At 44.2% G+C, this 27,499-nt stretch overlaps 1 protein-coding gene across 2 annotated transcripts in view; it reads right to left on the reverse strand.

Annotated features, from left to right (window-relative positions):
- GALNT10 (polypeptide N-acetylgalactosaminyltransferase 10) overlaps positions 1 to 27,499 on the reverse strand; it is a 215,832-nt gene that overhangs the window by 92,770 nt on the left and 95,563 nt on the right. For both annotated transcript variants that reach the window (XM_043464892.1, XM_043464893.1), the window contains exons 2-4: positions 25,691 to 25,793; positions 22,667 to 22,805; positions 295 to 461 (exon numbers count right to left, since the gene is read on the reverse strand). In XM_043464892.1, coding sequence (XP_043320827.1) covers positions 295 to 461; positions 22,667 to 22,805; positions 25,691 to 25,793 — 409 coding nt within the window. The remainder of the gene's footprint in view (positions 1 to 294; positions 462 to 22,666; positions 22,806 to 25,690; positions 25,794 to 27,499) is intronic.

Raw genomic sequence — 27,499 nt, forward strand, 5'->3', positions numbered from 1 at the left:
CTAAATTTATCTGTTACTTGCAGTTTAATGCATTTTTACATTGATACAAACAGGATAAAAACAGAACCCACTTCCTGGTGACTGGTAACTACATCTCAGTTAGTCCCATGAAGTCAGTCCCAGGCTAAGTGAGATAACATGTGTTCCGTGCCAGGTTCACGGCCTGGCACGGAGCAAGTATCAGCACACATGGCCCATACACTAGTGCTGCTGAAGAAGGGAAAACCTGCCATCCCTTCGGCAAGTCACGGAGCAGAGCATGGAGGGTGGGAAGCTGGGTGAAAGGGGCCCTACCTCGGTCACTGAAGTCGTCCACGAGCACAATCTCGGCAATCAGCTCCGGGGGTGAGCGGTTCAGCACGCTGTGGACGGTGCGCAGGAGGGAGGACCAGCCCTCATTGTGGAAGGGGATGATGATGCTGGTGTTGGGGAGCGTCTCCAGGTAGCGTTTGCTTTTGCAGCTAGAGGGAGACACAGGAGATGAAGAGGACAGGTTCAGCTCTCAGGCTGCCCAGAGAACTCAGGCTGATGGTCCAGCTCACTGCAATTCCTGCTTCCTCTCCAAGCCTCTAGGGACTGAGGGAAAGCTGCGGACACCACGGTCACTTCAGAACTGTTTTCTGCTTGGCATCCCAGCACGCATAAACACACACATGTACACCCACATAGACACACACACACACACACACGATCCCCCAGCTCTGTACATGAAAGTTACAAACAACAGCTCCCAGCGGTGAAGGAGCAGCCCTGGGGTCTGGTGTTTACACGCACTAACTTGTTTGCACCTCAGCTGTGACAGGAACATGGCTGTTCGTCGCCATGATTCCATGTGGCGGCCAGCCCTTCCACAGCACTCTTGCCTCTTTCCCCACCCCTTGCACAAGTTCCTCTCCACGGAGGAAAAGCCATGTATCCATGAACTTGGAAGAATTAACTGGGTCTCCTCTGCTCTCCACCAGCCCTGTGGTAAGCCTGAGGGTGGAAGGCCCTGTTCCCTGGGCCTTTCATATCATGGTAACTCTCCAAGGAATTAACGTAGTTACTTAGTATCAGAAAATATCTAGCTGATGTTCAAACTTCCCTGACTGTTCTGTATCTTTTTAAAGCTGGTTGTTAAAAACCAGGATCAAGACAAGGCTGTGTCTCCTAGTCTCTTTTCCCCACCCCTTTATTTTGTTTAGGAAACCCAGTCATCTGTCCTGGAGTATTTCCCACAGTCTTCATTTTGCTTTCTGCATTGCTGTGGTGTCTCTCAACTTGTTCCTCTATCTGCCCTATGTTGGCTCCTGTAAACTGGTAGTGGGAGCTAGAGGCTTGACCTGATTTGACGAGAATATTCTTTCTGGCAGCCTCTTCATGGGTACTCGTGTGTAGCAGAGAAGACCCAGCATAGTCAAAAATACATAAAATTCTACTTAGTCATGGTGCATAATCCTTATATGTTGCTTATATAATCCTTATATATTGGTTTGCTAGTATTTTGTTGAGGATTTTTACATCTATATTTATAAGGGAAACTGGTCTGGAGTTTTCTTAGGCTTTTGTCTGGTTTTACATTTTAACTCTTTTGCTAAAAATCAGGGTTCTTAGCATCAACATTACTAGGCTGCTTTTCTCTATAATATAATAATAGTTTTAGAAAAACAATACCAATATTATCGCTAACAACATGATGATAGAAAATTTAAGAATCTTCTTGTCTTTCATTTCTTTTCATTGTTGGGGTATGTTTCAACAGAGATATTACAGATTTTCCCAGGGCCCAGAAAAGAGGAGCTGAAGACCAGGCAGGCCCAGAGGGAATGACAGGTCTCTGGCACAAGGAGTGGAAGTTGGGAGCAAGGATGTAAAAGGCTTTATGCAAGGGGGTTCCACAAGGCTGCTAAGAAGTGTTTTTTGGGAAACTTGTGACACCTAGGACAATGAACATAACAAGAAAATATCTCCTTTTGTATGCCACTGCAATCCACTGTCTAAATAAGCCAGGATCTCCTTGCAACTTACTGGTGGTCCAGTGGTTAAGAATCCATCTGCCAATGCAGGGGACATGGGCTCCATCCCTGGTCTGGGAAGATCTCATATGCCATGAGGCGACTAAGCCTGTGCACCACAACCTACTGAGCCCGTGTGCCTTAGAGCCCGTGCTCCACAGTAAGAGAAGCCACTGCAATGAGAAGCCTGCACCGCAACTACAGAATATCCCCTACTCACTGCAACTAGTAAAAGCCCACACACAGCAACAAGAACCCAGCGTGGACAAAAATAAACAAATAAGTAGACAGTAAAGGGACTGGTAGATGGAGAGAGAGATGAATGTGTATGTGATAAAATCATTACAGGAAAGTTAATCACAGGATCTAGAGAGTAGAAACATGAGTGTCCTATGTGCAATTCTTTCAAGCTTTCTGTACGTTTGATAATTTTCAGAAAGAAGCGTTGGGAGGAAAAAACAGGTCAGGGTCAACGGTCTCCTTAGCTTTAAATCCTACCTCTGCTAGAGGCATCAAGGGAAGCTGGGGGGCAGGACAGGGCAGGACTGACCTTGTGGTGTCTGGCTATGAGCCCAGTTTCAGCTGCATGGACAGGGTGCCCCTAATTCTGGCAGTCCAGTTTTGATGAACAGGTCAGTCTCTCTTTCTACTTGCAATCTCTGGACTTCTTTTATACCTCTTCCTGTTCATCCATCTGGCTGGACTGCTTTTATCAAGGCCCCACACAGCCTTCCTCCAACCCTTCCCCCACTTCTCTAACCCCTTTGATCATTTCAGCCAGCCTTCTGGGGAAACCTTCTTCAACTTCATTATGTTGGTCTTCACCAATAAAGGAAAGCATCTCTTCTTAAAAAGCCCTTTCCATTAATTTGTCTGAGTCCTCTGTGGCCAAGAAAGGCGCTATCTAGTTTTCTACAAAAGTTCCTGCCTTCCATCCAATTTCACAGGAGGCTCACTCGATTGAAGTAGGGTTGGAAGAGGGGTTAGCTGTAATAAACCGCCTGAAGTCCATGGAGAGAAATACAATAGAGCTATTACCCAGCAGAGAGCCCTGGCTTTCTTGAACCCCAAAGTTGGGCCCCACAGTCTATGGGTAGACACACCATCATATACTAAAGGAAGCAGACAGAGCCATAACAGACTAAATTCACTTCTAATTTAACCCAATCTGGAATTAAAGATTATTCAGAATTTAAAAAAAGGCTCAGACTTGATTATGTGCTTTTTTTAGCAGGGAGGGGTGGTTTACTCTTTTTCTCCTTCTTCTATTCACCTACTCATTTATTTACTAAATAAACACAAAACAGCATTTTGGCATGGGCACTCAACATTAGTTTGGTCCCAGTTTAGTAGAGTTTCTTGGTTTAAATAGAAAATTACGTGACATGTTGAAATGAATCTCTCCAGTATCCCACAGGAAACGTGGTTCCACGGACTTGCCCAGAGGCCACGTCCCTGCTGGGAGTTCATGGGAGAAGCCCCCATTCTCCTCAGATCGCAGCAGACAGAGGGGGAGTAGGGGTGGCAGGGAGGAGGAGAGAAGGCCATTCTGTGAAGTCCCCACCTTAGTTGTCCCCTTTAAGACCTGTCTGTGTGTTGTGTCTCAGGATCTCAACACTGGATAGTAGGGCACACCCGGTCCTTTTGTGTGTGATAAACAGAAGTATCCCTTCACCTGATGGCCTTCAGAGAGTGGTCTTTGGCAAGGGGAAGCCAGGGCACTGCTCCCAATGCAAAGAGGCTGGTTTTGGCTCTGACCAGACAGTAATAATCTCTGCCTTCCCCTGGTTCATCATGCCTGAGGGTTTACCAAATACCCTCCCTTCTCTTGTCTCCAAGCTGTATCAGCCCCTGGGAGGGAGACAAACGGGGCAGTGCTAACCCCATTCTTCACCTGGGGAAAATGGAGCCCTGAGAGGAAAGTGACTTGGGCCCCAAACTCAAATCTAGAGTGTATGTACCTAAAATAATGCTTACAATATCTTTCCTGATGACAAAAGTGGTAACTGCTCAGAATGAAAAGCTGGAAAACACAGAAAGGCTAGAAGACAACTGCTAAGGCCGGCAACATCCTGACACCAGGGGCTTGACCTCCGTGAAACATGCAGGGCGTCTTCCTCAGAGCTCTTCTATGAACATATATTTGTTTCTACAACATGGCACACGGCACACTGACTTGATGGCTCTAGGTCCCCATGGGCTCCCAGATACAGTGTGGCTTCCTGAGATGCCGGAAAGAGGCCCCTGGGGGCAGGAGAGGGCAGAGTGACGCCCTCATGAAGGGTCAAAGCAGGGACATGTAACACATCACATGACATCAATGGCGATGCCCTCATGGCTCTGTATTTCTGGCCTCAGAAGACACCATAGAGGAAGAGGTCCCTGTGCGTTTCAAACCTGACGACTATGAGCTGAGTGCAAAATATCCCACCCTTTGCCCAAGCACCTCTTCCATCATGATTCACAGTCTAATGAGGTCCCAACCCTGACAGGACAAAGTTTAGTTAGACATGCACAGCATGAGAACAAAGAGGCATGGCCAGGGGTGTTCCCTAACACACTTTGAAATGGTGAAGAGAGTAGAAATAAAGTGAATGTCCATCAGTGGGGACATATTAAATAAATGATGAAAAATTCAAACTATAGAGTACTGATAGCAGTTAAAAACAAGGTAGAAGATGACAATGATGATAATAGACTATATCTGCTAAGGGTTTTTCATTATGTCAGGCAAGGCTGTAAGCACTTTATATGCATTAATTATTTAATTGTCACAGTGCTCTTACAAGGTAGAGCATCATTAGGGGAATGCTGGGAATATCGTTACTCCCATTACAAGGAGGAGGAAGCAAGGCAGAGGTCAAACAGTTGGTAATGGCTGGAACCTAGATTTAAAGCCATCTGCCCTGTATACATAAATATTTTTACAGGGAGAGTATACTATTAATTGCACAGACAAAAAGAAGAATGAAGAGATTAAAAAACAAAAACTGAGGAAACTAAGTAGGAGACTGAAGTCCTGGTCTGGTTTCTGCTCTGCCATGCAACACTCCAAGTCACTTCTTGCCAATCCCAAATTCCTCTTATGTTGGTAAGTGAGCTGGACAGTCTGGCATGCCTGCTCTGTATTCCTTCTCCTTCTTTTGGTAAGAGCATCCTGATTTCCCTTGGGGAATCTCCCACCCTGCGATTCCACAGGGTTTGAGAGAAGTCCTTGTCTTGCCTTGAGGGTGGGCTAGAGAGCCTGGCTCAGCCAACTGCAGCTCCCCAGCGCCATGGTTGTTTGAGGGGTGGGCACTCGCAAACCAGAACAAACTGTGGCTGAGACAGCTGGGAGAGAGGGAAGTTTTTTTTTTCCTGTAATTGAACATGGAAGGATGGAAGTCTGGTCTGCCTGAGGCCACCATACAGACTGTTCTCTATGTTAAAATGAAGTTAGCAGAACAGAAAATAGAGCCAAGAGAGAGGTTCCTACTAGCATCATTCAGGGACCTAGGTCCAGCTATGGCTGAAGCCAAGCTCTACTCCTGGCCTTTTCAGTTACATGAGTCAATACACTGTTTTTTCTTCAATCAGTTTGAGTTAGACTTCTGTCAGTTGTAACTATTGGGTTGGCCAAAAAGTTCATTCAATTAGGAAATATGTTGTTCAATACACTTCTTGATGATAATGAAAAATGTGTCTTTTATTTTTACTTAAAACCGAATGAATTTTTTGCCAACCCAATATAAGACTCTTGCTTATGTAGCTAAATAATCTCTAAGCCCCTTCAGCCACATGCATCTGTTTTGGACCTGAGGATGCTTTTGAAGGACAGAAGCAGAAACTGTCCCGAGGTATCCTCTCTGACCTGAAGGGGGCAGCCTCTCTCCTGCTGCAGGAAGAGAACTTTGTTCACTCACTGACTAGGAGAAAGTGGCCCGGACAGAGAGCTGTGGTGGGGAACGGGAAGCAGTGAGAGGACTCATCTACGACTGAGCAGCCCCCAGTTTAATATTCCCTAAAGGCTTCTGAGCCCTTGGGCATGAAGATGAATCTAATATACTGGCCCTTAAGATGCACCCTCAGGGCTTAATGCTGGAGCACTAGAATTAAAAAAAAAGAGAAGAAATCAAAATCAAAGGGAAGCATTTCAAAAATTTCTTTGAGTCAACCTTGAAAAAGAACAATCCAATCATTCTGAAGGGAACTATATTAAAAAAAAAAAAATATATATATATATATATTCAGGGCAGCAAAGGAGACATAGACATAGAGAACAGGCTTGTGCACACAGTGGGGAAAGGAGAGGGTGGGATGGTTTGAGAGAGTAGCACTGAAACACATACATGACCATAGGTAAAATGCACAGCCAGTGGGAATTTGCTGTAGGATGCGGGGAACCCAAACTTGGTGCTCCATGACAGCCTAGAGGGGTAGGATGGGGTAAGGGGTGGGAGGGAAGTTCAGGAGGGAGGGGACATATGTATACCTATGGTTGATTCATGTGGATGTATTGCAGAAACCAACACATTATTGTAAGTAATTATCCTCCAATTAAAAATAAAAAATGTAACTCCCTAACACTGGACACTGGAGAAGGCAATGGCACCCCATTCCAGTACTCTTGCCTGGAAAATCCCATGGATGGAGGAGCCTGGTAGGCTGTGGTCCATGGGATCGCTAAGAGTCGGACACGACTGAGAGACTTCACTTTCACTTTTCACTTTCACACATTGGAGAAGGAAATGGCAACTCACTCCAGTGTTCTTGCCTGGAGAATCCCAGGGACGGGGGAGCCTGGTGGGCTGCCGTCTATGGGATCACACAGAGCTGGACACGACTGAAGTGACTTAGCAGCAGCAGCAGCAACAGTGGACACTATCCACTGCCGAGAGGCAGAAGCAGAGCCTGGACCCAAGGGCAGCTAATTCATTGACTTCTCTGTGGTTGATGGTTTAGCAAGAAATCTGTGTCCAACTGGGGTTCACCAGGTCAATCAAATTCTCTTTCTTGGGTACACAACCTTGACATATAGAAAGGCAGTCCCAGAGAAAATGAGAGGAGCAGACACAGAGCTACATGGAGAAAAGCTAAGGCCTCTAAAGGGATCCAGAAATTTCTGCTGCTGACATCTTAAGAAAACCTGGTGGTTGGATTTAGAAAGTCCTTCCTATTTCAGGCCCTGAGAGACGGAGCAATGCCACAGCTTCCCCGGCTCCTCCTGGAGAGCCTAGCTGGCTTTTTCCACACTCCTGCTTCCCTTTATTGCCCTTGTCTCCTTGCAGAGGATTCCCCATTAACTGAAGTAATCGTGCAGCCGGTAAAAAGTCTATTCCCCGGAGTAAAAAACAAGCATCCAGACACTGTACTAGAACTAGATGAAGTGTTCTTCATTTTTCTTTATAACTTTGAAAAGAATGGACTCTTTTGGAATTAAGATTTCTAATTTCTCCAGAAAAATCACTATCATGGAAATCTGGACTTCCAGCTTATGGACACTAAGATTGCTGGGGCACACTGTTACTGTTTCATATGATTAGCAATGCCTTATCAATACTGTGCCAACTGGGCTACCTTGACATCATGAAAATCATCTGTAGATCACAACAGTCACCACCACCATGCTCTGCACACTACAGACAGCAAACTGTTCTTCAATGATTACAAGGGTGAGTCTTTTTTAAAGGAATGATCATTTAGAAAATCCTGTGGAGTAACTCTATTGTTTAAAAGTTCCCAGTGCTTGCACTCTTAGATAAACAATCTTCTTCTAGAAATGGGCAACATTTTAGCCATTTCTCACAGCACCTAACCCAACATGCCTTCCTCCACCAAACAGATGTCTAGATGAGGCTTGTTGAGAGCTGATTTGTATGTTTTGGGGGTGGTAGAAGATAGCATCTTTCGGGATTGAGGAACAAGGCAAAGGCATTGCTCCCAGGCTATGTGCACAGCTTCAATGTGAAAAGTCAATGAGAAGAACTGAATATGAAGGTTGGGTTTGCACTCTTAGTTTTGCAGATGAGGAAACTGAGGCCCATAATAGGGAGGGACCCTCCCAGGGTCACAGAGTGAGACAGCAAACCCATATATCAAATAGTGGGTACTTCCTAAGGAGGAAACTGCAGGGAAGGGGTATAAGCTGAAGAGACCCTCAAATCTAGGTTCAAGTCTAGCCTTAGTTACTTAGCAGTGGGTCACTTCGCGAAGGTCATGGCCTCCCTACGCCTGTTCCCACATGGGTAAAATGGGGCTATAACTCCTTCCTAATTAAGGCTGTCCCAGGGAATAACAGAGACACCATATGTGAATGCGCCTGATGCAGCATCTGGCTCAGAAAACTGATTCTCCACCTCCCCGAGGCCGCAGTGTAGGTCATTTCCCAGCACATGGTTTAGGTTCAAAATTCTGAAATTCTCCCTTTTCTATTTTGTATGTAGAAGACAGTCCCTCATAATACAACAGTCTCAGAAAGACTATGTCTTATGGGCTCTGGAGCCCCCAAGAAGCTTTGTGAAAGTTATAAATAGCTCCAGGCTCCGGAACAAAAGGAAGAAACTAGGTCTTCGTGGGCGGAGTGTGCAAAGCTCCTGCCCTTCATCTTCATCATCCCTCCAGACACAGGTCTGTGGCCTCTCCCGGCACACTGACAGCAAGCCTTCCCTCGGCAGCAGGGGCTTGGCTCCCCAGCCCTCCGCTCTCACTCTGCGGGGGATAAGACAGGGGTGTGTTTCTCTTTAACAGTCTGGCTGGAACCAGAGGAGCTGGAAAATGAGTGCAACAACATGTGCCAAGGCTGACAACTTTATAAAGGTCCTTTTCCGTTCAAGGCAGGCTTTGCTGCACCCACCTGCTCTTCCCTCCTCTCAACAGTTTAGAGAATCCCAAAGGTTATTCATGTTAATTACGCACCTCTGCACCACCAGTTCGTCACCAGTTTTGTGCCCGCCTAACCTTCCTGAGACTTCAAACACAAGCAATATTTAAAGATCTTGGTTTGTGCAGTTCTGGCTTCTCCCTTTGAACTCACATTTTGGAAAACCCTTTGCTCAGATCAGATCTAGTTTCGAGATAGGTGTAAAAACAACAACAATAACAATAACAATTTTTTTAAGTATATAGCAAAATCCAACAGTTTCTTCACTCAGTTTTCCTACATGCTAAAACTGATCCTTCTGCAAATATAACACGCAGTGTGTACCAAGCACTCAAACTTTAAACATGGGCTGACAGCAGGAAGGAGGAACTCTGGTTATCAATGCGGTATGTGAGGTCAAGATGCCTGGAACTGTCAGCATGAAATAACAAACCATAAGGACCACACCTCCCCTTAGATGCCAGATGCCAGGTGAATATGGTTAAGGAGGAAAAGGGCTTTAATGTCAAGATTCTTCATGATTCATGAAACGAGAAAAGAAGGAACCAAACTGAAGGAAACATGTTCACGGATGTTTCTGCCTAGGTTTTCAGAATGGAAACAACCTGTATGCCTGTCAACAGAGGAATAGTTGAATTGATGAGATTCCTGAGTAATATTACACAGCTATTAGAAATGTCCTGGAGATGTGACCATAGTGAAAAAGTTAGAATAAAATACATATAGTGTAACCACATTTTTGTGGGGGGGGGGGAAACCCCAAACCAAAAACCCCCAAAGCTCTTGCTATGTCTATATATGTTACAGAAACAAATGAAAAAATCTACAGAATGCTAAACTGTTAACATTCTCTACCAGGCAGATTTCGGGTTGGAGGCGGGTAGCAGTACTATTGAATTCATCCCCCAAAAAAGGTGTGGAGAAGGAGGCTTATAACCAGGTGGGAGTTCCATTTTGGTCTCTTTAACAGTGCTCCTAAGTGAGCTGCTTTGCCTGTCTTATCATCATGCTGCCCTCGATAGCATCTTAATGAAGGGACAGAATTGATAATTGCCTTTATCTTCCAGTCATTATTCTCTTTTTCCTTAAATTTCTGCGAGGCCAATACCACTTAGAAATCAAACCCATCTCTGTAACCACTTTCACCGAGGGCAATTTATCTGCTCCTGGACAAGCATCTGTTACCTTCAGCAGAGGGAGTGAACAGCAACTCAAGTAGTGTCTGGGCTGTGTCCATTTATCTAGCCAACCTTGCTCACTACACCTGGCCCAAGAACCTTCACGCACAAAGGATTTGAATTTAAAAATGTCTCCTTCCTTCCCCGTGAGGAATGGGTCTCAGTCTCAGCAGAAGGAGCATAGACTAGGATCCAGGTTTGAGTCTCCTGTGCCTCCCATGGACCGTGTGAACTGGAGCAGAGAACTCACCCTCCCTGAGGTTCAGTACATGCATCTGTAAAATGGACCAGACAGCCCCTCTAGACACCCATGATTTCAGAGAGGCCAGAATCTCAGCAAGAGTTGTGACAGAGTTTTTGTAAATGACAAGATGATGTTGAAACACAAAGGAGGGAAAAATATCATCAGCCCAAACCTCAAAGTGGGCGCACGTGAGCTGAGAGGCTGGATGGGCCCCTCAGCACAAGCCTTGGCACACAGGCACCTGGATAAATGGCAGGCATTGTTATTGTTCATGGAGGATGCAGCATCCATTTCAAGAAGACTTAGAAAATGCATCCGTTTGCAGAAATGATAAAAGGACACAAATCACACAGCAGCTCACGTGGATGCTGAGTGGTTTTCGCCCAGCATAAATCGTCAGGGATACAGGCCCATTTGATTTTCAGTTGACAGGCAGCCATTTTTGTGTGTAAGCCATTTATCTCTGTAATTTCAACACAAGGGCTGAATTCACTGAGCTCTGTTTTAAAAATTACAGAAAAGAAGTCAATTTGAGAAATGTTATTGGCTGCCATTTCATCTTAAGATGTATGAGCACCTTTAAATCCCAATATTAGGTCTGATGGATCAATAATGGTTGTCGTGGAAGGAACACTATTGTTCAGAAGAGAGAAATTTAATTTCAGGGGAGAGATGACTGAAGTTTCCTGAAGATCACTGATGCTACAGAGAAACCTGAACTTTTTCCTTTCCCAGCTCACAAATCATTCAGGCTAACAGTCTCTTTCTACTCCCGCTGCTCCTCCCTACACAATTGCCTTGCTAACAACCTGGCAAACTAGGGATTCTGGGTCCCTCTCGTCCTGAGCATCTCTGGGGCGCTACTCTTACACTCAAGTACTCCATTACGAAAGTGTCAAGTGAGATTTCTGCACCACACAAATCATGATAAGAACGGTAAGAACTGCTAATACGTACTAAATATATCTTCCAAGCCTGTCACTGTTCTGTAGCAGGACTGACATACCTCCTGGCGCTGTAGAGCGGGAGAGGGGTATGAACAAACTTCAGCCATTCACAACCATTGTATTTGGATGGAGGAAGGTGTGTACCACCGTCACCACCCAAACTCTCATCCTGCACACCACACCACAGACCACAGCTGATTTTGGGTCATTTTGAGATTTACTATCTGTTATGCCTCAGGCATTTCTTGTTAGTCAAGGAAAGTGAGTTATTTAAAACCACAATGTAATATATAGTATAATCAGAAAAGGATCCCATCACCATTTTCATTTTTCACATCCAAATGGCGTCAGTTTATTCAACTGCCTACTTGACATCCTCATTTGGATGTTTTAAGAACATCTTAACCTTGACTGAAATACAAATCTTGATTTTCCCCCAGGCCTGCTCTATCCAGTCTGTAAATGGCAACTCCATCTCCCCAGCCACTCTGGCCAAAAGCCTCAGTGTTATCCTTGACTCCTTTCTTTTTCTTATATCCATACTGTCTATAAGTAAATTCTGTCATCTCCATCTTCAAAGTGTACTTAGAAAGCAGCCACTGGTAATCTCTACTCCCACTGTGGTCTGAGTCACTGTCCTGCAATATACCCCAACTAGTCTCCCTGTCACTATCCTTGGCCACCTCAGTCTATTCTAACATAGCAACCAAAGAGATCCTTTTGAAAATGAAAACCAGACCCCGGTGCTCTTGGCTCTAAACCTTCCAAGGCTTCCCATCTTACTCACTTCGGTAAAAGCCAAAGCCCCACCAATAGTTGAAGCTCCAATACTCTGGCCACCTGATGCAAAGAGCCAACTCACTGGAAAAGACCCTGATGCTGGGAAAGATTGAGGGCAGGAGGAGAAGGGGATGACAGAGGATGAGATGGCTGGATGGCATCATCAACTCAATGGACATGAGTTTGAGCAAACTCTGGGAGATGGTGAAGGACTGGGAAGCCTGGCGTGCTGCAGTCCATGGGGTCACAGAGTTGTAACAACTTAGTAACTGAGCAACAACAACAAAGCCTCACCATGACTCTGATACTCCTCCAGCCTTGCTTTTCATCACTCTCCTCCCGGGTCACTGGGCACCACAGCCAAGCACGATGGTCTCAGGGTCTTTGTACTTGTTTCCTCTGCCTGCAGGGCTCTTCCCCCAGTTAACTGCTTTACTAGGCCCCTCACTTCTTCATTTCTATGTTCATATGTTAACCTTATCGGCAAAGCATTCCCTGACCACTGAAATAAAACACGCCTTATTCCCATCACTTTCTCTACTTCCTACCTTGCTTCTTTCTTCTCCTATATCACTGAAAAATTAGTATGTTCATTTGTTTGTTTATGACCTCCTCTGCCCAGTAGAATATAAGCTCTAGGATGAGAAATATAAGCCTATTTTGTTCATTGCTGTTTTCCCCAAGGACTAGCCTACACAAGAAGCACACATGGTAGGCATACAATAAATATTTGAACTAATGAATGAATGACTTGCAGAGATAGTTTTAATTGGCTAACAGCCTTGAGTTCTCTTCAAGGCAGGGACAGGCATTTGATCACATCAATATAAGTGAATAGGAGCAGGCTGCATCTTAGGTGGGCTACAGATTGGGGATGGAGGAGTGAGAAAGGAGCCCCTAGCACACATACATGGTTACCTTAAATTCCTGACTTAATTAGCTCTAGATACCTTCAGGAGGCCTCTATGCAGCAGGAGCCCAAGAACACAGAAGCTCTGCCAAAAGCTTCCTTTGGTCCCCAGGGTAATGCACAACTGGTGATACCTTCTGGGCCAGGAAACCTCAGTTCCTTTATATCCCTGGCCTTTCCTGTTTGGGCTCACATCACTACTCCAGAAGATTCCCTGTCTGTTTCTGGGAATATTTATAAACATCGGCTTTCCTGGTTCTCAAGCCCCAGCAATATCAAGGCCACATGATCATGGGAGGAAGCTGGTGGTCCCTCAATAGGACCTAAGCTGCTAGCTCTCCTGGGCCCAGGGAGCCGTTTCCCCTCAGTGCTCTCCCTCTTCTTGATTCCCTATCTTTTTATCTGGATGTTGTGGATAATGCAACAGTCAACAAACCATGCTAACAAATCCATTTCCAACTAAATTCTATTATTTCTAATAGTTTTTTGGTGGAACGTTTAGGGTTTTCTATACATAAAGTCAGGTCATCTGCAAACAGTGACAGTTATACTTCTTCCTTTCCTTTCTGAATGACTTTTATCTCTTTTTCTTGCCTAATTGCTCTATCTAGGGCTTCAATACAAATGGCAAGAGGGGGTATCTTTGCCTTGTTCCTGATTTTAGAGATAGCTTTAACTTTTCATTATTGAGTAGGATATTAGTTGTGCATTTGTCACATATGGCCTTTATTATGTTAAGATACATCCCTTTTATACCCACTTTTGAGATTTTTTTTTAAATCATAAATGGGTGCTGAATCTTGTCAAATGCTTTCTTTGCATCTATTGAGATGATCATACAGATTTTATCCTTCATTTTGTTAATGTGAATCACACTGATTGATTTGTGGATGTTGAACCATCTTTGCATCCCTGGAATAAATCCCACTCAATCACACTGATCCTTCTGAACTATTACTGAGTTTGGTTTGTTAATATTTCATTGAGGATTTTTACATCTATGTTCATGAGAGATATTGGTCTGTAATTTTCTTTTTTGTGTTGTCTTTGGTTTTAGTATCAGGGTAATGCTGGCTCCACAATGACTTGAAATATACTCCATCCTCTTTAATCTTTTGGAAGAACTGTGTAGAATTTGTATTGTTTCTTAATTTCAGGAGGTGGAATTCACTGTGGAACCTATTTGGGCCTGGGGTTTACTTTGTGAGAAGGTTCTTAATATAATTCTAGTTTCTTTACTAGATATTGTCATTTAGTCGCTCAGTCGTGTCCGATTCTTGCGACTCCATGGACTGTGGCCTGCCAGGCTCCCACATAGGGTTATTTAAATGAATTATTTCATCCTGAGTAAGCTTTGGTAGTTTGTGTCTTTCAAGGAATTTGTTATTTCATCTAAAAGTTGCTGAATTTATAGGAATCAAATTGTCCAGAACATTACTTTATTTTCTCTTAATAGTAATAGAATCTGTAATTATGTTACCTTTCTCATTATTGATATTGTTAATTTGTGTCTTCTTTCTTTTTTTCCCTTATCAGTCTGGTTAGATGTTAATCAATTTAATTGACCAGCTCAAAGAACCATCTTTTAGGTTCATTGATTTTTTTTTCTATTGGTTTTCTATTTCTATTTCATTGATCTCTGCTTTGATCTTTTAAAAACATTTCCTTTCTTCTGTTTATTGCAGATTAACTTACTCTTTCTAGTTTTTAAAGTAGAAGCTGATGTCATCAATTTGAGACCATTTTTCTTTTCCAATATAGCTATATAATGCTACAAGTTTCTTCTTACATGCTGCTTCACTGACATCTCATAAATTCAGATACATTCAGTTTCCACTATCATTCAATTCAAAATACTTTCTAATTTTCCTTTTGATTTCTTCTTTGACCCATCTGTTATTCCTGAATTATATAGCTTCCAAACATTTAGAAATTCTAAGGGTATATTCTATTATTGGTTTCAACATTTATTTTCCCTGTGGTCAGAGAACATAATTTCTATCACTTGAATCCATTTCAATTTATGAAGACTTGTTTTCTGGTCATGAATATAGTCTATTTTAGTAAATGTTCTGTATGCACTTGAAAAGATTATATATTTCGCTACTGAGTGGAGTGTTCCACAAATGTCAACTGGGTCACACTGGTTGACAGTGCTGTTCAAGACTACTATATCCTTGCTGATTCTCTGTCTACTTGTTGTATCAGTTATTGAGAGAGAAGTACTGAAATTTCATAACTGTGGCTACATCTATTTCTCCTTGCAGTTCTACGACTTTTTGCTTCATGTATTTTGAAACTTTCTTGTTAGATGCTTAAACATTTAGGATTGCTATGTCCTCTTGATGAATGATTCCTTTATTATGAAATGACCTTCTTTTTTTTTTTTGAAATGACCTTCTTTATCCCCGGTAATAGTCTTTCTTCTGTAGTCTATTTGACTAGTATTAATATATAGCAATTCCAGTTTTACTAGTTTAGCACAGGAGATCTTATCTATCTTTTCACTTTTAATTTATTTGTATCTTTATCTTTACAGTGTGCTTCTTGCAGGCAGCATGTACTTGGATCTTGCTTTCCTATCTGACAATTTGCTTTGCCATTGAAATAGTTAATATGATTATTTAACATGATTGCTGATATGGTTAGGTTCATCATCTTGGTACTTATTTTCTACTTTTCCTTTCTGATATTTGCTCTTTCTTCCCTATTTTTCTGCCTTCTGGATTAACTGAATATTTTTCATGATTCCATTTTACCTCCTTTGCTGTCTTATTAGCTATAACTCTTTGCTTTTGCTATTTAGTACTTGCTTTAGGGTTTATAGTATAAGCTTTGAACTTATAAATTCTATTTTCAAATGGCAGTATACCACATCACAGATAGTACAGAGAATGTTATAATGGTATACTATCATTTCTTTCCTCTAACCTTTATTGTGGAATACATTTTTATCTATACTTTAAATACAATAATATGTTAATTTTTCACACAGTCAGATATCTTTTAAAAGATTTAAACAAAAAAAAAATTTAAACAGCAAGAAAAAATAGCATATAATATATATCTACATAGTTACTATTTTCAGTGATCATTCTTTGAGAATGAAGGCTCCTATTTCGATCTGATATCTTCCCCTGTCAAAGAATATCCTTCAGCGTTTCGTGTAGTATAAGACTACTGTGATGAATTCTTTCAGCTTTTTTCTAATGCCTGAAAAGTTTTTATTTTGCCTTTATTTTTATATTTTCATTGGGTAGGGAATTTTAGGTTGTCAGTTTCACCTTTCAGTACTTTAAAACAGTTGCTGTGCTGTGCTTTCGCTTGTGCTGTTTTCAGTGAAAATTCTGTCATTCTTATCTTTAGTACTCTGTCTAGAATAAGTTTTATTTCTCTGGCTATTTTAAATTTTGTTCTCTTTATTGTTGAGTTTCAATAATTTTATTATGATGTGTTGGTGTTGTTTTATTCATGTTTCTTGAGATTAGTTTTTACTGAGCTTCTTAGATCTACAATTTCATAGTTGTCATTCACTTTGGAGAACTTCTGGCCATTATTTCCCTCTTCTTCTTCATGGACTCCAATCACATAAATATTCAACTGTTTAATGTTATCAACATTCATCAATGCTTTTTTCATTTTAAAAAATGTTTTTTCTACCATTTTTATTCTGAGTAATTTCTTTTCCTCACGTTCACTAATTTTTTTGTGTGTGTGAAATATCTGTCCTGTCATTCATCCTATATATTGCATTTTTCATCTCAGACACTGCTAGTTTCACTTCTAGAATTTGAGTCTTTTTAAAAAATGATTTATTTATTTATTTTTGGCTATGCTGATTCTTTGTTGCTGTGTGAGCTTTTCTCTAGTTGTGGCAAGCCAGGGCTGCTCTTTAATTGCAGTACTCGGGCTTCTCATAGTGACTGCTTCTCTCTTGTGGAGCAGGGGCTCTGGTGTGTGTAGGCTTCAGCAGTTGTGGCTCCCAGGCTCCAGAGCACAGGCTCAACAGCTGTAGCACACAGGCTTAGTTGCTCTACGGCATATGAGATCTTCTCAGATCAGGGATCGAACCTGCGTCTCCTGCATCAACAGAAAGGTTCTTAACGCTGAGCCAACAGGGAAGCCCAAATTTGAGACTTTTTACACCTTCCAAGGCTCTACTGTCTTAAATACATGGAATACTGTTATAATAAGTGTTTTAGTGTCCTCTGATCATTCGAAAATCTGCATCAACTTGGGGTCAACTTTGATAAGAGTATTTTCCTCATTATGGGCCATCTTTCTCTACTTTTTTGCACGTCTGATAGCCTCTGATTATATTTTATCTTGGTTGGTGCTGAATATTTTGTTATAGTTTCTCGAGCTTTGTCCTGGGAGGAAGTTACTTGGAAACAGTTTGATCCTTTTGGGGCATAATTTATGCTTTTTCAGACTGGTCCAGAGCACTGATCAGTTGAGGGCTAATTAGTCCCCACTGACGCAAAACTCTTCTAAGTGTGAGGTCCAGTTCTCTGTGAGTTACAGATTACGAGGTTTTCCAGTCCGAGTGGAGGAAAGCGGCACGGTTTCTGGCCCAGGGTGACAGCGAGCACTCTGTGCTCCCATCCGCCCGGGCGGCTCCTTCCCCAGTCTCCCCACACCATCAGCACAGTCTACTCCGTACTCAGGGGGTCTGGAGATCTCTGCAGATCAGCCTCCACACAGCTCTCTCCTCTCCAGTCCCCTGTCCTGTGAACTCTGGACTCTCAGCTCCATCTCTTCAACTCAGGAAGTCCTCAGGGTTCTGCTTGGGGACCTCCCTGCACCATGCCCTGGAAACTCTAGGGAACAAGTTGTGAGGTCCCTGTAGGATTCTCTCATTTATTTCCCATCTCTTAGAGATTACTGTCCTTCATTCTCTGAGGTCCACAGTTTTAAAAACCATTATTTCACATATTTTACTTTTTGTTTTCTTTTGGTTGTTTCAGTCGGGCAGGTAAACTTGGTTCTTGTTATATCTTGGCCCCTAAATACGAATTTTATGTCTACATGTACATTCATATTGGGGCATTATCACTACTGCTACTTCTACTACTACCGTAGCGGTAACTGTGATTGACTTAAATTTCCTGTGCCAGCAAGTTATCATTTTTTTCAGAGAGTATATTTAATAAACATATGTCAAAGGTAATAGGCTACAACTCCCTCCCTTGCTGCCTTTGTAGCTTGTTGGGGATGTAAAGGCACTCAATAGAATCCAGGCCTATTATAATAATATGAGCTTATAAATTCTTTTGAAGAAACCAAACACATACCATAAACTATGTTAACTGAACAAAAAGCAAAAAGGAGCATGGAACCAGGAACCTGGTAGACTTGGGCCTTTTATTATAACAAAGATGCCATTCAGTTCATCATTACTGAAAGCTATACTCATGGAGTGGAAAAGGCAGGTCAGGATTGTAGGCTGCTTTGATCGCCACCATGCACAGACTAAGGGTTCTGATCGCCCATCAGAAGGGTTCGCCCAGGGATCTTTGGACCCAGGACACTTCTAGCAGCTGGGACTCCATTGCCATCAGCTCTGTGCCCTGGAGGGGCTCCACGTGCAGCTGCCAAACAGGCCACCAGGGCCCCCCCAGGGGAGAAGGAAAGTGGGCCAGCCCACCAGCCATCCTCTGTTCCCGCTCCCTTGGCAGGAGGTGCAGAGGGCAGGCCCGCTCGGAGCCAGCTGGCCACCTCCCCTATGCAAACCCAGCCAGTGGGGCTGTACCGCCCCGTCTCCATTCTCCATGGCTGTACGGTCCCCCACGCAGCTTCTGGAGGAAGTGAATGCTGCTGGCACAAACAAACAGCCCCTCAATTCTGCTCCTGACGTGCTGTTGCCAAAATTCAGTCTGAAGGAGCTGAAGGCAAACATAAACCTCAGCTCCTGCCAGAGAGGTTGTTTAAGCTAAAAGAAACCAGCAAGACCAAGCAGCTCGACTGCTCTAATTTCCTTGCACATTTCCGCTGTCAAACTGCAGGAGAGATTCCCCCGCCCACTGCACTTCCCCTGGAAAAAGAAAAAAGTTCTTCAAGAAACCTGTCAACTCATTTATGAAAAATCAGCTTCCACGACAAGATTCTAAAAAAGGCGGGGGGTGGGGAGCGTCAGGAGCATTGGATTAAGCGACATCTTTCACCATAACCTGGATACTGGCTGGGTGGGTGGACTGGTAATAGAGAAGCCTTAGGCGGAAATCACACCCACCCAGAACTGGGCTTCCTTCCCTTAAACCCAGACCCTGAACCCCTCTGCCAGGCTGGTGAAGCTCATGGTCATTTCTCAGAATAATGTTTACAATGAATAAAATAAAATACATGAGCTTGTAAAGAAAACCAGTTAGGCTGAAATACAGTTATCAAAATAATAAAGAAATGTGAAATAGAGTCATAAACACATTAGATGACAAGATCAAGCAGAAGTTCTAAAATCTACCTTCATCCCAAAGCAGTGATGAGTATCTGTGACATTTCAAGATATCTGTAAAGCGATGGGAAAGTAGATGATTTCTTTTGGCGACAACATCATAGGTGCTTCATTGCCTACATTCATAACTGAAGCGAGCACTAGATTTCAGTGAGAGGTTCATGAAAAGAAAAATGCAAAGTTGTTTTCACCCAAGTTTACAGACCCTCCTGAATTTTATTCACAAACCTCTTTGTGGGTCCTGGGACTCCTTGAAAAGGAAGACCTTTCTTTTTCTTGGCTGTTGGGAGATAGCACTGCACTGGGAGACAAAGGGGCACATCCCCACCCTGGCTTCCCCTGTAACAGCTGAGAGACTCACCCTATAAGTCAAAGAATGTGCACTGTCTTGCCTAGCTCTCTACTTGCAATGAGGTCTCGCAAAGGTTGGTGTAGGGTGGGGGTGTTCTCTGGGGTTCCAAAGAACCCTATGCCCATCTCATCACTGGTTCTCATCTGTGGTGTAATGACCTGCTTCTGCCATCTGCCTCCACCTCTTGCTCTAAGGAAGCAATAGGGCTCATTTATCAATGTGTTCCTGGTATTAAGAACAGGGCTTGGTACACAGAAGACCATGAATATCCACTTACTAGATGAACAGATGAATGAGTGGATGAAAACTTCTCTTATTATAAAAAAAATTCCTTGTTTCACACCAGCAGTTCTCAACCCTGTCTACATGAGAGAATCGCATCCTGAGATTTTAGAAAATCCTGAGACCCAGGCTATACCTCCAGAAATTCAGACTCCAGTGGTTGGGGTGGGGCACCGGCTTTTATAATTTTTAAAACCACCCCAGGTACAGCCAAAGTTGAGAGTCTACAGAACCACAGAGCAGTGGCTGAAGTGAGAGTATAATGCTCCCATATGAACTTTCCTAGACTTAGAAAGATGAAATTAGTGCAGAAACTGAACTCTGCAAGGGGCTAAACATATAAATTGAGTTTCTGACCTTTGGAGTCAGGTCACAGTTCTAAATCCAGCAACATCCGAAATATCTGAACTACATTTTCAGACTTAGATGAAAAAAATCCCAGGCCTGATAGTGAAGACCATGAAACAAATTGCAACCCCTCGGGCAAGCCCTGCAAGGCCCCTCCCTCCCTCCCCTCACTGTAAGAAATCCACAGGTCTGGGCAAGCAGCACACCTTTGCGTGAAAATTCATAGTTGTGTGCTTTCCTCATCTATACGGTGGAGATGATAATAATAATACCAACCCTAAAGTAATGCTGCAGGGACTGAAAGAAGTAAGGGGCCAAAAAGCATTTTTAGGTAGCCAAACATGCTACCAAGATTCTTTATTATTATACTCTACCAATTGAGCTCGTAGTGGTGGAAAGGCCTAATGACTCAGATTCTAGGTCAGACTCTCTGCATGCAAATTCTGGCACTACCTCTTACTAGCTATGTCATCTAATACTAATTATTTAACTCTTTGGACCTCATTCCATCTCCCAGGGTTTTGGGAAGGTTTGGCTGAATTAACGTACTTAAAGTACCATTGGTTCTAGAGTTGGTAGATGGAGACTATTACATTTAGAATGGATAACAACAGGTCCTAATGTACAGCACAGGGGACTATATTCAATACCCTGTGATAAGCCACAAAGGAAAAGGATATTAAAAAAAGAATGTATATATAAAACTTGAGCTTTGCATCAGAATCACCTGGAGGGCTTGTTAAAACACTGATGGCTGAGCCCCTACGCAGAGCTTTTGATTCAGTAAACCTGGGCTAGGATCCAGAAATTTGCATGTCTAACAAGCTCTGCTGGCCTGGGAACCACACTTTGAGAACCACTGGCTGAGAACAAGGCCTGGCATACAGTAAGTATCTAATAAGTGTTAGCTGTTACTATCTTTCCCTGGCCTCTAATTTTGTAGCCCCTGAGCAAAGCAGTTTCTGCTCCACTGTTCCTCATAACTGCCTTCACGAAAAAAATAAACTTAAAAAAGTTTTTTTAAATTTTTTAATCGGATACAGCCGATTAACAATGTTGTGATAGTTTCAGGTGAACGGCGAAATGACTCAGCCATACATATACATGTATCGATTCTCCCCCAAACTCCTCTTCCACCCAGGGTGCCATATAACATTCAGCAGAGTTCCCTGTGCTATAGAGTAGGTTGGTTAATAAGTAGGTAGGTTAATAAGTACGATAACTTATTGTTATCCATTTTAAATACAGCAGCGTGTACAAGTCCATCCCAAACTCCTTAACTATCCCTTTTCCCCGTCCTTCCCTCCTGGCAACCATAAGTTCATCCTCCAAGTCTGTGAGTCTCTTTTTGTCTTGGAGGTAATTCTGAAATCTGCTAGCAGTGGATCCCAAGGTGTGGACCCCATGAACACCACATGGGAGCTTACTACTAATGAAGTTCTTGGGCTCCCACCCAGATCTATTGGATCAGGAAGTATGGGGTTGAGGCTCAACATCTTGTGTTCCAACTAATAGCCCTCCACGTGATTCTGAAGCACAGCAACTTTAAGACATACTGCTCTATTAGAAAGTCACCATGACCACCACAATACTCCTCGCAAAAGTGAGAGGCAGGATGGCTTAAGATCCAGAGTAGAGTTTTTGGTAGAACTGGAGCTCAAGAACGGACCCAGCTTCTTAGTCACTGTGTGGCACTACATGAGTTGCAGTACCCCTTTAAGCTTCAGTTTCCTCATCTGTAAACATGGGCATCATCACGGGGCCTACACTGCAGGGAACGGACATGACACAAAGTGCTTGGACACACACTACATGTTCAAACAAAGTTAGCGGTCACTGTTATCCTTATAATCATGATGACATGTACACTCTCAAAATGATTTGGGATAGCTTATAACCGAGACACAGACATAAAGGTGCATAGGATAGCTAAAATAAAGAGTTAAAAAAAAAAAAAGAAATAAAAATGTCACACACAGAAGGTGGAGCAAGGGAGCGCTGAAACTGTTGTTGCAATTGTCTTGCAACTTGAGGTCTGGACTTCCCTGTGGGCCAGAGTCCAGAGAGAAAATACAGAGATCCTGGTTTCCACCGCATGAATAGAGGAAGGAGACCAACTCTTTAGGGGAAACAATACCGTCCCTTGGCCACACCAGCTCTAAATTCTAGGAGAATCTGCTCCCAGGAACCTGTGCACAAAGGCCCTGGATAACAGAGGGAATCTCCTCCAGCAGTGCTTTATGGACCTGTTTCTTTAATCCTCAACGAGAGTCAAGGGCAAAAATCCTTAGATCCCAGAAGATGAGAGAAGTTATACTCACTTTGGGTGCCGAATGTCAGGGAGAGAGCGATTCAGGGAGATTTTATCGCTGACGTAAATGTTAAATCCATTTTCTCGGTACGCCTGGTCCACTCGCTCAGCATAGGTCAATGGGAAGGGCCTCCCTTGTTCTCCGTCTCCTAGGAGCAAAGAGCAAAATCAGGGTTGCCAATTAAATGCAGTGGGAAAGGGAAGAGGAAAAACGTGCTTAAATCACCAAGAAAAGTCCTTACACTTGATACAGAGTGTTTCTCCAGAATCTGCAGGGCTAAAGAGGGGAAGGGAGTGAGACTCAGGCACGGCTGTGTCACGCACTGCAGCTCTGTCCTCCTGTAACCTCCACAACAGGCTGTCAGGGTGGACACGTGAGCCCTCTTTCTACAGAGAGAAAAGCCGGGACTTGGGACTTCCCTGGTGGCCCAGTGGTGAGGAGTCCGCCCGCAAACGCAGGGGTCACAGGTTTGATTCCTGGTCCAGGAGGGTCCCACATGTCATGGGGTGACTGGACCTGCGTGCCACTACTGCTAAAGTCAGCGTGCTCTAGAGCCAGGGCTCCACAGCAGGAGAAGCCACCACAACGAGAAGCCCACTCACTGCCACTGGAGGGTAGCCCCACTCGCCACAGCTGGAGAGGTCCAGTGTGGCAACAAGGACCCAGTGCAGCCAAAAATAACAGAAAATAAAATTATGCAATAAAAAAGAAAAACCAGGACTCAGAAAGGTTATAAAAATAGGTCTCTGGGCTCCAATGCCCATGCTTCCCCCGCCCTCTGCCAGGAGCCCCAAACATCCCTGACCCTGAAGTCCGCCCACCTGGATGGGAGGCCAGGTCACCTGCCTAGGAGCTGACCCACCTTGGGCCAGTCACACTAGCTCTGTGAACTGTAGCTTGTTCCTGGCTGGTACCCACAACATCCTGAGACAGTCAAATGAGAGGCTGCATACCTGAGAGCTTTCTGTAAAGATAAACCCTATTAACCATGTGAGGAAACACTGTGATTCCTCTCCAGGAGACTCGAACTTTACATGTAAATCAAAATTGCCACAAATGATCAAAGATGCTTTTTTTTTAAAGCCAGCAAACTAATGACGATCTGCCTTGCCTAGGCCTGAACTGCCTGAAAAGTGTGGCTTAGTCAGGGCTCTGGGCGGATCCAGTGCCAGCTTTCCTTTCTCTGTACCAGCCATCTGCGGAAAGAGTCCCTGATGCTCCCGGAAATTACCCTCTGGGCTTCCAGGGGGCAGATGGTACGTGCTGATGTCCCCCCAACCCCTGCAATAATAGACCAAGCGCCTGCCATTGGCGACAGGATGGAAGAAATGGTAACAGAATCAGCTAACTGAAAATCATCTCATCTTTTGGAGCCCGTGGCCTGAGCAACACCCCGTTTACTTTGCAAAGTAAATGCTGTCAACATCAGCGTGATGAGAAGGTGCAAGTAGAGAGGTGGAGCCCGGGGCGGTGCCTGCTCTGATCCAGCCCGACGATGGAGAGGACTCTGCTGCCTGTAACTTGCATGGTTCTGGGATAAGACATTGCTGGCCAGTGCCCAGCATGATCCCACAAGGGACACAAATGCTGCAGGCAGACAAAGAAGGGCAGAAGCATCTGTTTGGGCAGGGAGGCAAGCTCTGGTGGAGGGGGCAGTGCAGGGGAGTGATTCTGAGTTCAGGCCCTGGAGCTGCACAGAGGGGAGTTTGAAGCCCAGCCCTGCTGCTCCTGGCTGTCATCTTGGAAGTGCCTTCAGCTTTTCTGTGTCTTGGGTTTTTCCCTTAGAGTTCATTGGGATGAAAAGGTTCAGTGTGATGATTAAGGGGGGAATGCAGGGCAAGACGCCCGGCACACAGTGAGTGTTCAACTTGGGCTGGTTACTATTATTCTTAATAATGTCACCACTGCTTACTTTTTTCTGGCTAGTGAGCCCAATGTTCTAATAATTCTGGTATAAGTGCCTGGGAAATCAAATGTTTCCTTTCTTAATCTAAGCAGCATTCCAACCCTTCATTCTAAATCACTGGCAGATGTGTCTTTTGATTTCCCTGACCATCAGTTACTATGTCAGCTCTATTCAGAGCTTCTTGTAATCTGGTTTTGTCACAGTGTAACATTTTAAGAAAGAAAATCAATAGTGCTGGGTACCTCTGATATAAAAATGAATAAAACACAAACCCCTTATATTTCTTTTCAGTATTGTAAAGCTATACTTTGTCATCTTCACAACAATACCCTTTGGTTATCAACGTAGGAAGCATGAGCCCTGAGGACAGAGGGGAAACCGAGGCTCCAGGAGTCTGGAATTCATCTGAGGGTCAGATGGCTGGTAGGTGGCGTCAGAGCTGCTCTCCTGGCTCCTAGGCAGGCCCTTTGGAGATGACTCTCCACATGATTTCTGCATACCTCACTCATTCCAACTCTGCAGTGGAGCAGGAGCTGTTCGAAAGGCTCATCAGGTGAAGAAAGCTTCAGCAGAAGCCCACGAGTTTCACTCAGCCTTGTGACTGTGATGCTGGGGAGGGATCAACTCAGCCCTCCAGACCTGGGTTCAAGTAAGCCTGCCTCTTTCTCACTGTGTGTCTGCAGGTAAATTACCCCACCTCTCTGAGCTCCAGGTTCCTTCTCATCAAATGAGCTACAAAGGTTGGTTAGGGGTTTCATCAAGAAAACGTGCAAAGTGTGGATCGTGGGCCTTTTCGCTGTTGGTGTTCAGTAAATGTGGGTTCTTATTATTACTGCTCCTCATTTTAGTGGTAACATATCTTCTAGGAGGGAGACATTTTTTATCACCATAGAGGTTTCAGGGCAAAGGCCTGAAAGCAGTGGATCTGATGATGTGAATGGAGAAAGGGGTCAGCTAACAGGTGAAGGAGGGGAGAGGGCTGGCGCCGGAAACCAGGGGAAGGGATAATGGCAAATGGACAGGGGGTCAACAGGAGGTCCAGATGCCCCCATAAAACACATACACACACATGCACATGTGCAAGCACTCTCCAGGGGACCCACCCGTGGACGCCCGGCCCTTCGTACCTACACGCTGAGCATCCCTCTTGATGGCTTCTTTGTCGTGCCAGTCCTTCAGTTTCTGCCTGTCTCCAAAGAAAAAGCTCTTCTTTGGTTGACTGTGTGAGCCCTTAAAAAAAGACAAAAACTATGAAAAAGAAGAAAAGGGAAAATAAGTTTAATAACAAAGAAACCCAGCGAGTACACGGCCTAAGGGATGAATGTCTGCCATCAGTGGTTCATTCATTAATTCCCTCAGAACTTGGATACTCCTGCTCACCTGGCCAGCCAGGTGTGCAAAGTTCACAAAGATGACACACAGTGCCCACCCTCCTGGAACTTATAAACCTGTGGGAGAGAACGCCGATGGACAGACACTCCTTTTACAGAAGAGAGAAAGCGGTAAGTATGACGCTGTCTGACAGAAATATAATGTAAGCTACCAAGATGAGCCACATGTGTAACTTTATTTTTTTTAAACCAGGTGAAGTGAGTTTTGATAATGTATTTCATTTAGCTCCATATACTCCATCGAAAGCAGGGGTTCCCAAAACTGTGGCAGAACTGTCTTCCATGAAATTGTTCCCTGGTGCCAAAAAGGTTGGGGACCACTGATCTTAAGTAAGATCAATTCAACAGGCGGTGGAAGCAAATGTTGAGGTTAAGTCTATGTTTCTTTTTGTGTGTGTACTGAGTCTTCGAATCCAGTGTATATGTCACACTTGTGGGCATCTCAGTTCAGCCTCCTTCCAAGTGCTTAAGAGCCACCGCTGCCTAGTGGCTCTGCACCGGATGAGGCAGAGGAAATGAACCTGGGGTGAGAGGTTCCGAGAAAGAGCTAGAGGACTTCACTTCCGCCTGGGAGAACTGGGGAAGGGTTCACGGGGGCCTTTGGGCTGGACTTCAGATAAGCTGAAATGCGAGGCAGGCAGAGCGCACACCCTGGGCGGGTGGAGCATGGCAGAGTGGGCTGGGCTCAAGGAGCTCGGAGCACAGGAGGAGGAGCTGGGTCACAGTCATCTCTGCAGTCCCAAAGAAGGCCCAGGCCCAGAGAGGGGGAGCAGCTGGCAGATGTGTATGGAAGGTCTGAACAAGCGCTCGCACGACTGAAAGAAAACAGGAATACACAGGAGAGCAGTCCCCAGAGGCTGGAGCTGAAGACATTTATTATGTCAGTTCCAGGAGGGCAGTCTGTCCTGGTGTGCCTGTTTAAGGAAGCAGTTTCCCAGAGGCTCCATTCCAGCGTCTGGGGTCATCAAAAGGTGCCGGATGCTTTCCCATGCCAAGAGTCAGGCCCCAGGGCTCAGTAAGAGTCTTTCCAAGGTGACACTGCTCCACACCACTGTTTGTATCTTCTGTGTTCACCTAGATGAGAGCAGCTTTCCCCATGGCCTTGCCCTTTAAAAAGCCCGCAAACCTGCTCATGCCACTGTGGCGTGCAGGATCCACTAGTAGTATTTCCTGTATAATTACCTACGGAGGCCCTGAACGCGTGGTGTGCTGGAACATTAGCACTAACAAGAGCCACTGGGATAAAATCATCCTCATGCCTGTTTATTAAGTCCCTGGCTGATCCTCGCATTAGCACATTTTCCACAAGGGTTCAGTATCCCTACAACAGCTCTAATGATAATAATCCTCAGCACTCCCTCTCCTGCAGACCTATCTGACTTGCAGGAAGAAAATTCTGAAAGTGGACATGCCACATGTCGTGGTCAGAGAGGGAAAGAAAACTGCAAAAACAAAGGTCACGTGCCTGCAAACAGTTCTCAGGGTCTTAGAAATCATAGGAGCTGAGTGGGAAGTTCCTTCAGGGGGTTTCAACTGTATTGAGCC

This window comes from Cervus canadensis, chromosome 4, assembly GCF_019320065.1.
Source record: "Cervus canadensis isolate Bull #8, Minnesota chromosome 4, ASM1932006v1, whole genome shotgun sequence".
Lineage (NCBI taxonomy): Eukaryota > Metazoa > Chordata > Mammalia > Artiodactyla > Cervidae > Cervus > Cervus canadensis.